Genomic DNA, 14,360 nt, shown 5'->3' with positions numbered 1-14,360 from the left:
TGTAAAGAAATGAAAGCATCGATTTTCACTCTTAATGTTGTAAATTCTCATTAAAATTTTCTTTTTCTTAGAGATAACTAAAAAATAACTATATATTAATATTAATCGAAAACATATTTCAAATTAGATAATATATTATTTATTTATTAAAATGTAAAAATTAACGAATAAACAAAATTAGAGACTGAATCAAAAGTAGTAAATTCATGCTTCAAGGACAATATATTGATTAGACAAAAATATCTTCTTATTAATAATCAGAATTAACAGAATAAAGTGAAAAAGGAAACGTTCGCATTTACAACAGTCATAATAAATTATCAACGTAGCGCTGATTTTAAATTATTTCTAAAAATTTTTTTTCTATAAATAATATTTGTCTTGCAATTTCGTTTCATCTTCCTAAAATGTACGTTTCGCGCAGCCACATGTGAAATCTTTCGCCACAAAATAACATTTGATTAGTCTGGAAATAAATGTAATAAGATAAAGAGCCAAGCGGAAGCGAAAGAAAATACAAGAGACCTTCCAATTTAGTATCGAGCATTTTATTTCCAGATAGGACTTGCGCTCTGAACTAAAGGCCCTTAAATATACCATGGATATCGATCCAGCCAATGGTCGAGTTTCGTTCCAGTTGAAAGCTGGTGTGCTATTCCGAGGATGTTACTCGGAAATAACGACCGAATCGTCGCCGATATTACCGAAATGAATCGAAGCAAATTAAAACAAATGGAATTAAATCGGAAGTTAAATATCGTTGACTCTTTGAAAGCAAAGCTCTCATCTGGCGCAAAATCGATATCGGAAATCAGTAGATATTAATGATTCATCGATGAAACATATCGTGGAGAAATCAAGTGATGATATTATGACGGCAATCAGAGACGAAAACGAAACATATCTAAGACCGAAGTTCACCCTCGCCTCATCGCGATCGATTCTTCTCTTCGACGATGAGTGGCACCAACAATTGCAAAGAGAAATTTGGTTGGCTCGTGATGCCGATCGAAATGTCAGGTGAACTGTAGATGAATCAACAAACTTACAGTCATAATTTCGACAATGTTATTATACAAAAAATGCATATCAAGATCCAATTTTCAACACAATTGGACAAATTACTTATACAAAGAAGGTATTCTAGAAAGGAACATTTTAACTGTCATTAAAATTTTTTAACGTCAAAAGATAGCAAGACTTTTTCAATAAAAGCTTTAAAAGATTAAGTATTGCAAGCATTGCTTGAAAAATTCCCTCCCGTATCTAAGGGTTAAGCACCCAACGGTCGAAGCATCGTAACAGACATCGGACAGTCACTGAAATCCTGAACGATCCGGATAATACCGGATACCTGGCAAGGCTATCCAGAAAACAACCTATCTTGCTGTTCATCTTCCAGCATACTTGTTTTCATGACTCTTTCGTTTCTGTCCTGCACTCTAATTCTAGTCTTAATTCATAAATATACATAAAACTTTTATCTATTTGACAAACTTAACGGTGCGATATTTAAATAATATTTCTCTTCCTTTTGTCGAATCAAGTTATGTCTTTCCTTTTACGATGTTTTCTATCGCAAAGAATTAATTACGTCGTTTGTACGCTATTAACGATATGATTAGTTCAAGACATAGGCCATAGTATTCATCTTGCAAGGTACAAAACCTGACAATAGACATGAGAAAAATATCATTTAAAGACATCCAATGAAACGTGTCAACGTCTTTATTACCGCTCTTATTACCGTAATGCACGTGTAATAGATAACGTCAAATAAAAAGTGCATGAGTCTCTGACATTGCGGAAGAATGATAAGAGATGTTCGCTAAGATATGAAAGCGCAGATGAATTCGTGTATCTCAAACACGATGGAACAGTTTAATTTCTGGCTGGTGTGTTATGTCAAATGGTTATGTCAAGAGTAAGAATAATTTATGTACACGCCAAATTAGTATGATATTTATGGCATAAATTCATTAAAACAAATTATTAAAATTTGCATTTATTACAATTTGTCAAAAAGTGTAGACATGAAACGGGAAAGAAAGTCACAAGAAATGCTATATTTTGAGTATATAATCAAAAACGACTGCGATGCTTAAAGATTTATTAATGTAACTAATTTTCATTTAGAAAACAAGCTCTATACATAGATTTATACGCGGAATTTTTTCGAAATTACAGGAAAAATTAAAAGATCGAAAGTTCAACCAGGTAAATCAGAAACTGTTTCGTGCAAATGCAGCGAGATGCAACTTGTTCGCGGAAACGCACATAATCCCAGCTGACCGATTCGCGAGCGCTAATCTAAATGATCGATACGCGAGACCGATGATGTTTGACGAGCGTTAAACATTGGCGATTCAATGTCGCACAGCACCGCGAGATACGTCATTCACGCGTGAATGACGACGATGATGGTGACGACGATGACGACGATAACGATAATCGAGACGCGGAAGTCGATCCAAGAAATTTCAATGAATAAGATATTAGAGCCACTTAAAAAAAAATTGACTTTCTCAATCAAACATTTGTATCTAACTCGTGCATAGCCATTCGCCATATACTTATCGAAACCGGCAAAAGAAAAAAGAAAAATTACATGTTTATTTCACATTCTGACACGCTATCGTATCTTGGACACTGGCCACTGAGATGGTCACGCGAGATTAAGTAACATTCTTAATAGCATCCAACCCTACCAAGACAACTCTATGTCTCGTAAGGAATATTTGAAAGCTCTCTCTCTTTAAATGAAATTAAATGAGATAAAATCCCTTTCAGTCAAATAAAAAACAAATTAGAATTTCTATTCATCTCGTAGTGAATCCAGAGCATAAGTATGTCGCAGAGTCGTAATAAAGTAACTAATGGAAAATCAGCAGGAAGATGTTGCTGAAGGATAACGAAGGGGAATGTAAGAAGGAACACGACGAAGAATGGTGGAGTTCTGAATTGAGGGCGTGTCGCTCGTGTCCCTCGGGATTACACACGTACTTGTTTCGACCACAAGATTACTATCATTATTTGTATTTTGGGAATTGACATAACAAGTAAGCAAAAAAATAGGAATCCAGAGTTGGAATAGCTGAACAGCAAATTATCCCTCAAGTCAAAGTTAATTTATGGTTTATCACAGAGAAGATCTAACCTAACCATGAAAATTATAATCAGGCCATAGAAGAACTTAGTTGCACAATTTTTTATAAATTACATTACAATGATAAGTCATAAATCCAACGATAATAGTGGCATTATTTGATGATACAATGTATACTACATAAGTAGCACATATACAGTAGCATACAATATTCATGAAAACGGTAACACTATCAAAAATTAGATCACTTTAACGTAATTTTTATTAAAAATCGGTAAATCATCAATTACGGAAAAAAGTGTTATAGATATTGTAGAATACTCAGTATTCAGAGAAACGATGGATCATTAATTGTAAATCATTAACGACAAGACTATGTAGTTATTGGACGATCTAAATTTTGTCTGGTATCAACTGTATCGGTCGAAAATGCAATTCTACCTTTTCCAACGGAGATTACGTGCGGCACACGGGTTCGCAGGGATTGAACTTTAGCGTGACTCTAAAAATAACGGTCGCCGTCGATCCATCCTTCCGCTACTGCCACGACGACAACGCGCATAATTAATCGATCCGTCCATCTTCCGAGGAAGGTTTCCCAGAATAAAACAACGGCATAAAACCGACAACGCATACCGAATTCATGTCTCTCACTGATGATCAGTCGGGTACCACTGGATATAGGACACCCACCGGCGACGAGACACGAAGATAAGGATTTTCCGTGAAGAGAGCCAATCTTGCGACCCACGGCGAGCGAGTGAACGAGCTTGCGTACGAAGCAATCTGCGCAGAAGCGCGCTGAGAAAATCACTAAGCGCTATTTGCATCGGATCGGAGCAAAATCTCCATCGAGCTCGCGATTCGGACGATTCTATCCTGTTAATCGCTCACAAACTTTTGCGACTGATTTACGTGCCGACTAACTTCCGAAAGAAACTTGTCTCAACGTCGGCGAACAACTTTCCACGGACTAAAATCAGCACTTCCGGAGAGAATTTAAAAATTCATTCAAGTGTCTCAAGTCGATTAATAATGTTTCTAATTCCCTGACAAAATCATTTGTCATACGCTTAGTGGAGCACGAGGCCGCAGAGCAAGCGTCGATGATCGCACGTTGACATTAAGATGAACGGCAAAGTGCTCAAGCGCGATTTTGTCGCGAGAAAAACGGCAACGGGAGAAGCGACTAGTTTTAAAAAGCGAAACAGAAGAAACGTCTGTGATATGAACACAAAGTATATCATAAAATGTTTTACTTTTTATACACAATGTCACAAGAGTTAACGAAAGAGAGAAAGATGGGAGCGACTCGAAAGAGAGAGAGAGAGAGAGAGAGAGAGAGAGAGAGAGAGAGAGAGAGGAATCAGAAAAAGAGAACGAGAAAGTTGTCAAATTGAAAGTTGCTCGCTTTCCTGATAACAACACTAACAAAACTGATGAGCGACAAATTATTTGACGGAATCTGATTGTGAGAAAAAGAGGAGAGGAAAGAGAAGAAGAGAAAACGAAAGAAAAAGGGACTAGAAGAAAGAGACTAATCTGCTATCGAATAGGTACTCCGTTCTAAGGAGAAGAGAGGAGAGTAGGAGAGTAAGAGAATAAGAACGAGGAGAATTAGGAAGCGCTTCAAAAACCTTTCTCACGCGCATTACAGTTTCTTAACTTCCACATTCTCTGGCAATCTATCTGTTCAATTTTTAAAAAACTAAATGAAATTCACTTGTACGAAAGAAAACATTTGCGAAGCGCGTCACCGAAATATCACTACTTGCGGAGTCGCTCAGCGATCTGTCACTTGAATCAGCTGTGCTTAACTGATAGACACCCTCCTTACTATCTTCTCTCCGGTAAGTCCGGTTCTCCGTCGGTTGGCCGCCGTGTGAGCTTGACCAAAGCTCTCTTCACGGTCTCGAAAAGCCGCGCAAGTGCATCTCTTGAAAGCGCTTCATAGTCGCGCCAATTATTCGTTTATTTTTTCTTTCCCACACACACGCGCGCACACAGCACACCCGCACACTCTCTTTCTCTCACCTTTTCCGCCTCATTTTCTTTAGCTATTCGTTGACAAAACTCTTAGCACAAACCTTGTCATTCATGGCTGCGGCGAATGGTGTTCGGTGAAAGATAGAGGATTAGCAGCACGGCTTCGGGTGGACCAGAGACTGACTGGCGTTTCGTATCGTCGAGGCACCGGCATCGGCGGCATCATCGACCCGTATTCCCCACTGCCACGACACCTACCCCCGCCGTACAGTCGTTTCCCTACTCCTGCCGTTCCTACGCCCGCCCTCCTCTGTTACCAACGGTGTTCAACCCGCGCGTCATGACCCGTCTTACTTCTCTCTCTCTCTCTCTCCCTCTCTCTCTCTCTCTCTCTCCCCCCCCCCCTCTGTCCCCACCCTTACTTCCTTCTCTTCTCTCTTTCACCCTACTAGAATCTACACGCGCGTCTAGGGAAAATTCCCTCGTTCCCTCCTCGAATCCCATACGTGAAATTAAACCACATTTGAGAAACCGGGTAAATTGAAAATATTCAGTACTTTTATTTGTCACTTAATTTCTTTATGTCATTGGTACGTGGGAAAAACGCCATATGCCACCGGTCATATCTTCATCGACATGAACAAATCTTTTCAAAGTGTTCACATCCAAATAAGAATTTATGAAACTATAATAACAGTTATATTTTTCTATTAAAAAATATATATAAATAATTTAACTCCTGCTCGGAAAAAATTAATTTTTCCCTCCGTTTCTTCAATCGCTTCGTTCGATGACCAATAAATTCTATTTGTCAACCAGAAATTTTATTTGCCAAGCGACGAGAAAAAATTCGATAGTAGATTTCTATCAATCGAAAAAGCTCGATGATAACTGCAGTATACGAGAAGTAACAAATATCCATCCCAATTAGCAATTTACCTAGGAACTAGTGCGCGTCCGCCACCCAACGGGGTTTGCCAGCCCCGCGACTCGCTTGCGGGCACCCCTTCGAACCCCTATTTGCCTCGTACCCCTCGTGCTCCTCTCTGCGGTCGTAACAACACCCGTTCGCCGGCAAACCTGGTTGCGCGCGCAACCCTGGTTCACCAACAGCTCTTTGTCGCGATGCTACCGCCGCGCAACATCGGTCCGCGCCCCCGAAACGACAAAGCGCAAGCTCCCCATAGCCGACGGTTCTCATCCGAGTAGCCGCATCGACGAACAAGAATTCCGTATGCTCGATGAAACTTAAGGCGAAAATGGAACTAGATTATACATGGATTATGGACCAAAGCGGATTACGACGTATATAATGATAAGGAGGGAAAAGAAATCCGAGCTTTTTATTCTTCAACGAAAGATTGATCGACAAATGCTAATTTTTACAGGAAAAAGAAACAAAAATTAAAATAGACTTTATTTCGAGATTATTGGGATAAGTTGAGAAGAGAGAATGAATCTGGACTATTTTATTTGACAGGTTGAAAGATCGCTCCTTAGGGAAATTTTGCCAAGAAGAATAAGGCCTTAACTGGCAACGTTAACTGCGTTAGTAGAAGACAAGTGAAGGTAATGTGAATCGGAAACTGAACATTTCATATTGATTAATGATAAGTTTTTACGTAAATTGTGAATGAGGTAAATGGTGATAACAGATAACCCACTTGTCCAACGTAGTTATACTGATGTTAAATGATAAAATTTATCTAAAAGTTCCGATAAATACAAGCTGTTATCGAAAAGTGCAAATATAAAAGTAGATGATACTTTCTTCATAAAAAAAAGTGAAATATTAAAGAGAAACGAGTTACGTTTTGTAGCATATAAAAGAAACTGAAGGAATTTATTTTTTCGAAGTTTCTCAGTGGGATATGTGTTATGTTTCATCTAGATCAATCATGTTTTACACAAATAAAGTATGTGTAAAAATATTTCTATAAAGCTCAACATACTTGATCGATATGTCTACATTTCTGCAATATATCGTCTAAATTTTACAAAGATTTCAAGTCCGAATCTTCGCGCTCGTTATCGACGAGCGAGAAAACGATTGCCAAATGCTCGAACGAAAATCATTCTTAGATAAGTTGAGAGCCATCGCGGACTACAATCTGTGCTACTGGGCTACGCGTTGACATCAGACGGGCGCTATACCCGACCGACCGACCGACCAACCGACCGACCGACCGACCGACCGACCAACCGACTGTACCGCTGCTCAACCCGTTGTCTCTCTTTCTTTCCCATATGTTTAGTCCGTTTCGTGTCGTCGTCTCACCTCTCTCGCTGCTCTTCTCGAGATACGCGTTACGTTATCATCCAATTTTCAACTTCCGAGGATGGTATTTCCATTCTTATTTAAAATACTGCGTTCGTGAAAAAACAGGAGCGAGACAAGTTCTCCTGCTTTCTTCGCATCAAACGCTAAGAAATATCACATCTTTAACCAAAATAAAGTTTTTAAAAGTTTACAATCACATTAAAAATGCACAGCGCCTTGTAATATAGCAAACATATAAAAATTGTTTCATCAAAATTCAATCAAAATCAATGCTTCTTTAATAAAAAATCAAGACATTCGTTCGCTTCTTCCAATAATTTTTATAGAACTGTTTTACGCACAACGTAGTTTTAAGGTTCGTAGACCATTAAAAAAATAAAAATGTCAATAATGGAGAGAAAATCTAATGTTAAAAACTGACCAAATAAAACTTTTTCGGATAAAAATGTGAATAAATTTCCCTCTCGTCTGAAAAACTATTTGCTATTGTCCTACTAACAAGCGCAATAGAATTTCAATACTTGTAACTACAAATATCAATATAAATTTATCTTTGATTTCTCCACATAGATATATTCATTCGAGTAAAATACCGATTTATTAAATTCTGCATTCGCAGAAATTCGATTTCGCGTAACACTGTGCAAGTGTCGTTAATATTTATAAATTCATTATCGTTATCATTTCTATGAAAAAGGATAAACGATAATTGGCAGTGACTATTTGTTAAATGGTAACGCCAAGTCTCGACTTCAAACGTCGCGTCTTTGCAATGAATCATCTCATTACTCGAATTACCGGGTAATTACCTCCGTCATCGCCGTCAGCCGTGGATCCGTTACGATATAGAAATTTACGAGCCTATAGAGTACAAAGCAAGTTTAACAAGCGTGTTAATAAAAAAATTTATTTAAATCGAAAATCGAATTTAAATAACACTATGATTTTCCACTCAATAAATTTCATCCATATAGGTATTAGTTTTTAAGCTTGTCTCACATCTTAAATTTTCTTCATTAACATACAAATTACATTGTAATTATCGTCGCAGCATTCTCGAACATTTAATCGTTCAGCAAATTACTGCTGTAAAAAGTGTCAACTAATTATATATTTACAGTAAAAGGCACCAGAGCTTTCCGTTTTTTTTCTCGTTTTAAGAAAAGTGGAGCTTTTAAAACTTCTAAATGGGCCGCGCGCTTGAGCTTATGCTCAAGATTTTCATTCTCATTTCGTCATCGTCGACAAAGAGCCGCCGTATAGGTCACGGGTTGTCGTAAATAAAAAATGAAATGGTGAGGAATAAAATCACGATCGACCTAGAAGAGGAAAAAAAAGGGAGACTACACGCTGCGAAAAGAAAGCTCGGCCAGCGGAAAGAACGGACAGAAAATGAGCGGGGGAGATGGGACAAAAAATTGCCGCGTGACATTATGAAAGCGTTCGATTGTCAATAACCCGATAGCAAGCTTACCGAGTCAAAGGGCTAACGTTCGCCTCCTTCACATCACCTGACACGGAATTATTCGTACAGAAGTACTTGCGCCCGTGTATCAAACGTATAATAATAACACGATATGAAATAAATAACGTTTGATAAAAAATAAAATCAAAATATCAATACTCTGAATAAACATTTATACACACAAGTAAATCTATAAAGTAAAAGTAAATGATAAAGTCGATATCTATAGATGTATAACATCTTTTTTTTTGTAGCTAACAATTAATAGAATAATAATTGCTTTTATACTAAAGTCATCGATTGCCAGTTTTAATTTGAAGAAGTCGATTGCCATTTCAATATATGTCAATACGGTGAATAGCTTTTGGTCGCAACATGCCATCATCTTTGCTCTCGTACGTTTTCTCTGTATTCCAAATTTAACGTGGGAAAATTTCAAAGTAACTTTCTGTAAATGTCAAAACTCTTTCTCCTCCTTCTCCCTTCTTCAATACCTACAGTATGAGTAGAGAAGAAGCGTAGCTCATTGGCTCGAGCTAACATATCGACAATGTATGTGTAAACGAAGGCATGAAGAGAAAGAAACGCAGTAACATTTATTCATATCGTTTGTCGAAGAAGGAAATATCCAATCGATACACGCGTATCGTTGTTTCGACTTTTGATTAATGTAAAAATCAATTCAGCCAAAAATAGCGGAATGCCAGCCTCTGGCTCTCGGTTTCTGGCGCAAACATACAGGCAGGCAGGCAGTCAGGCTCTTCGAGGCTTTACGACACGAATATTTATAAACAACTGACGAAAGACTCGAGACGTACGCTTATATCTCGTGACGTGAAATGACGGTCGAAATGACGAGGATCGATAACGAAAGCAGCCATTACGTCAATGAGATTCCACCGTTGCGCGTCGTCGGTGTCAGCGGTACTAGGGCACTCCAATCTATGTTTGCACGCGATTCCCGTCTGCATTCCCTATCCTGTATTCCCCTTTCTATCCTGTTTCCTGTCTATCTGGTTGCGTTACAACAAAAAACAGAAAATCTTGTAATTTTTAATTGGAAATAAAGTTTAAAAATATTTAGAAATATATCATTTTAAAAACAAAAAAGCCCAAAATCTCTATCGTTACATTTTCAATCCTATTTGTGTGTTGGTGCTTTTGTTCTACGCTGTATATTTTCTGTAATAATATCAGTCAATATTTTTCTCCATTAACTTATTTGTAGATAAATATCAATTCTGATAAGGATAAACTGGTTGAAATCAATAGGAATAATGAAGAATATTCGTGTCCCAATTCCGATAAAATCTCGACTGCTGGTAATAGATGGTCCGGATATGGTTGATCGTCCGCGCGTATTATCGCGGTATAGTTACAATTGGATTGACGTCGACTTCGTATCAATTAGATAGTACAATTTATCACACCTTAAATTGCTCGTTGCTCGACTGCAAATTAAAAAGAAGAAGGACAAAAATAACAAAAATGAGTTAGCGGACTAATTGCATTCGTGTTCGAATTATCCGCCAATTGCGATTCACGGGATTTCGTTTATGACGTGTGCGTTACATCGAGTACATTGAGGGAAATAAGTTAACGAACGATGTTTCATTGGAAACAATTACCTACCTACGTTCAAAGAGCAAAAAAATGACACGATTCGATAAACCCAAAAGTAAAAAAGAAACATACGTTGTAATCTTATTAATATCGATGGAATTTCGTAATTACATGCGACTAGTCGTATATAGAATCACTGTCAGTGCTAATTTGCCAAGTTCCGCGAAATTTTTTGGCACGTCTCGTCCCGGCGAAAGAGAGAGAGAGAGAGAGAGAGAGAGAGAGAGAGAGAGAGAGAGAGAGAGAGAGAGGGGGGGGAGAGGGGGAGGCACGCGCGGGAAGAGCCGTGTTCTCGCCGACGGACGTACATACGATGAGGAAATCGCTCGTGTGCGCCGCGCGAGCGCCAGGTTTATCTCGTTTTCTCGTTTATCCTCCTTCAAGCCAGCCTCCAAGGAGACTCTCGGTCCAGGCACCGGCGGCGGTGCTGATGTTCATCGAGCGGCCGCCGGGCGATTCGCGGTGACGCAAGTTACGCAATCGCCGCCTGACTGGCCTTGCGCCAATCTCACGTATCACACTCACTCACGCAACACAACTCGAACAACTCTTCTCTTCTCTTCTCTTCTCTTCTCTTTTCTACCGAACCAGAACAGAGAAATAGAAGAACGGAAAAACCATATCGCATGCAAAAAGCATATAGAGAGTTTATCTCATGTATATACTCGCCGCGATACATTTCGATAATTGACCCATCTGCCAGTTTACGGCTTTTAATTCAATTTCCTACGTGTACGCGCGCGCGCGTCATTCGTATCGCGAGGCAAACTACGAAAACTTACGATCTTTGATACGTGAAACTAGACTGTCGGGAAAAGATGAGCAAATATATGAGTTCTCGTAGAAAGAAATTAAAAATATACGTTCCAAGGAAATGTTTTCCGCTTCTTTACTGCATGATGTTGAATAGATTGATAAAATAGTAATGGTCAAAATGAAAAAAAAAAAAAAAAAAACCTAAGATACATAATAAACCGTTGATTATATTTACATACATTTTTTTTCCATTGAGATCCCTATCTTATCTATAAATCTTTTTAAGATTCTAATCAAGTTCTGTCTAGGTCATGGAATTGGAGCTTCAGTACGGTTGCACCGATTCTACTACGACTCACAATCAGTTATGTCACCGGATGACACACAGTCCCATGCGACCATTGGTTTGCAAATAAACGCATTTGGCTGTATAAACTATCAGAGATTAATTTCAAAAAATACAGGGAAAATGTTCGGAAATTCTCATCGAAATTACATTAACAAATATTAATCTAATGTCTAATGACAATGAATCAATACAATTGTAATAATTTAATAAAATTCAAGATAAAATTTACGTGCATACGTGTCAAGCGCGTCCTTGAAACGGCAAGTTTAACTGCACAGTCAATAAAAAGTTAAGAAATAAAATTTTAAAATAGAAATGAAAGAGACGTACAAGTGTCAGTTTCAACTTGTAATACCTCAAAAGATATCCTGATTCGGGCATATCGCGTACGTTAAGAGACTATTGATACTATTCAGCACATGCGCGTGCGTTATTTAACGTATTAAAGAATGTGCGATCGTCATCACCGCGTTATGCAACCCGCATTATCAAACTACCATCGTTGTGCCCATGCGCGCCCGGTACGTCACGTGCACAAAGCTCAATCGTCGATTATGAGCGTTTAAAGTGTACAAATGGCGGTGGCGAGCGTCTTTTAAACTACGTCTGTTGTTTGTCGACAAGTTGTGCTTGTCCAAACCACTGTATTCTGAGCAAAAAGAAAAAAAACAAGCACACGCATACGTACAGTTTACAAGGCATCGTAACGCGGAAGAGAAACTCGATGATCCGTCGATCGCGAAAATAGATCCCTCGCCCACGATTCGATCGATGTATTGTAATGCCAGATGAATGAAACTAGAGGATGAAATGAATTTCTAAATTCTTCTCTTTGTTGTCACTCGATATTCAAAGTCACTCCGTTGGAGAAAGATGTTACATTATTATTACGAATAAACTCGATGTATTCCAAAGTTACGATCACGGGAAAAAAGTTCACTCATTAAACGAAGAATTTATAGTTATGTATTCAATTATTACGTTCCAATCAAGATTATTTAATGTTGAGTCTTGCAACAAATCGCAACGGTATCGTACAAGTTAATCCATGTGCAACAAAAATTAGTATTACACTACCTAACGTTTGCGTGGATATTATTTCTTAGAATATACATAATAATTATATAATTCTATAATAATATAACAACGATGAAAGAATGAAAAAATATCAAATAACTTAAAATTATTTTACTAAAAGAGTATTACTCTTGATGCATAGCATTTTATTTTTGGCATGTCGTTTTCTAAGAGAAATCTGGTGTGATATGCGACAACGTGAGAAGCTTTCTGCCACGATGAATAACCGCGTCGAAGTGCGATAGTCGATCTGGAAAGTTGCGGCGAATCGGAAGAGCTGTGTTGGCGGACAATAAATAAAAGCGCGTCCGTGCAATGCAAACAACATGGCTTGTGACGTCACTGGCTACTAGCCACCCTGCTATATTCATCGAAATGGAAAAAAGAAACAAGACAAAAGAGGTAGATGAGAAATTAATGCGTAATAGACCTGTTCGCTTTAATGACACCTTTTTCTCGCTTTCTGCATTCAACATGAAAAATATTCTGTTTTAAAAGAAAAAGAAAGAGAGAGAGAGAGAGAGAGAGAGAGAGAAAGAGGGAGAGAAAAAAGTACAGGGGGGTGAAACAAAAGATGTATCTATAATAGCGTTCAGAGACGCGTTTCGTAAGATTTTGATCATTCAAAGATCATTGTCGGAGTGTAACTCTAACCGAAAGATATTTACATTTGCCAACTTTCTCATCAACAAACGTCAAAGTCGCGAAACAATAGAAAAATAATACCGCGGACTTTAAACGCGCAAAATATCCACCCTTACTTCACCCGTGTATGTATTTTGTTCAATCACACACGCGTTTGATTCTTTATTTATTTATCTCAAGCATTCGTGAGAAGGTTTTCACGATTCTTCGGGTTGAATGTTTGTTCAGCTCTCCTGTACAATGTAACGTCTGCAAAAGCTGTGCTTCCGCTCTCTTTCTCTCGCTTTTTCTTTTTCTTTTTCTATCATGATGAAATCTCTTAATTTAGCACTTGACACGTGAACGAAGCTTTTCGACTTCGCACTCGCGTGACGCCGACGTGAGTCACCGCCGTCGCCGCCGCCTTCTGACAGAACACGACCGTCACCGGTTAGCTCTGGTTCACGGGAACGCACGTCGAGCAGAGAACGTCGTCTCCGTACGTTCAATCCAGTTCAAACCGGTAAACCGGCGACTAGCGGTCTCGCGAGATTCAATTCACGCGTCCGACAGTTAATGCATCGGATTACCTCATCGATAAGAAACTTGCACGTTATAAAGCGCTATATACATTCTATTTTTTTCTTTTCTTTTCTTATTGTAAAATTTCAAATAAAGAATATTAAAATACAAAAATGTGGAATTTCGCCATAAAATTTTCATACAGAAATTTATATTAATAATGTCAGCATCAAATAACGTTAACATTAATATCAAGGAAAAACAATATTTTATAACGTGACAGTCACCGCATGGAAAGCGCGATTCATCCTTAAACATGCATCGCAAAGAGACATTATGCATATTTAATTTTCTAGGTAGAATAAAAATTCCTGGGATATTAAAGTTCGCATGAAATTGCCAAGTTCGGCGAATTCCAAGCTGTCTGACTACCGCATGCCTTTTTCCACTGCAATTGTCCGATTCGTTACCCAGGATTACTACTCGACGAATTAAGATACACACGAAACTGAAAATTGATTGAAAATCGTTTTCAATCTACTCACGTCCATTCTCAATTTCCGACAATGTA

The 14,360-nt window shown here is 38.3% G+C and overlaps 1 protein-coding gene across 8 annotated transcripts in view; it reads right to left on the bottom strand.

Annotated features, from left to right (window-relative positions):
- LOC105835345 (sodium/potassium-transporting ATPase subunit alpha) overlaps positions 1 to 14,360 on the bottom strand; it is a 54,381-nt gene that overhangs the window by 26,453 nt on the left and 13,568 nt on the right. The window contains exon 1 of one of the 8 annotated variants that reach the window (XM_028195079.2): positions 5,194 to 5,279. The exons of 5 other annotated variants lie outside the window; for them this stretch is intronic. In XM_028195079.2, coding sequence (XP_028050880.1) covers positions 5,194 to 5,205 — 12 coding nt within the window. In that variant the 5' untranslated portion in view covers positions 5,206 to 5,279. Of the gene's footprint in view, positions 1 to 4,743; positions 4,774 to 5,193; positions 5,280 to 14,360 lie in introns of those variants that run through there. 2 more of the 8 variants (XM_028195076.2, XM_036289647.1) reach the window with 2 other exon arrangements.

Source organism: Monomorium pharaonis, chromosome 7 (genome assembly GCF_013373865.1).
Source record: "Monomorium pharaonis isolate MP-MQ-018 chromosome 7, ASM1337386v2, whole genome shotgun sequence".
Lineage (NCBI taxonomy): Eukaryota > Metazoa > Arthropoda > Insecta > Hymenoptera > Formicidae > Monomorium > Monomorium pharaonis.
This window is presented reverse-complemented; position numbering and strand designations above follow the sequence as displayed.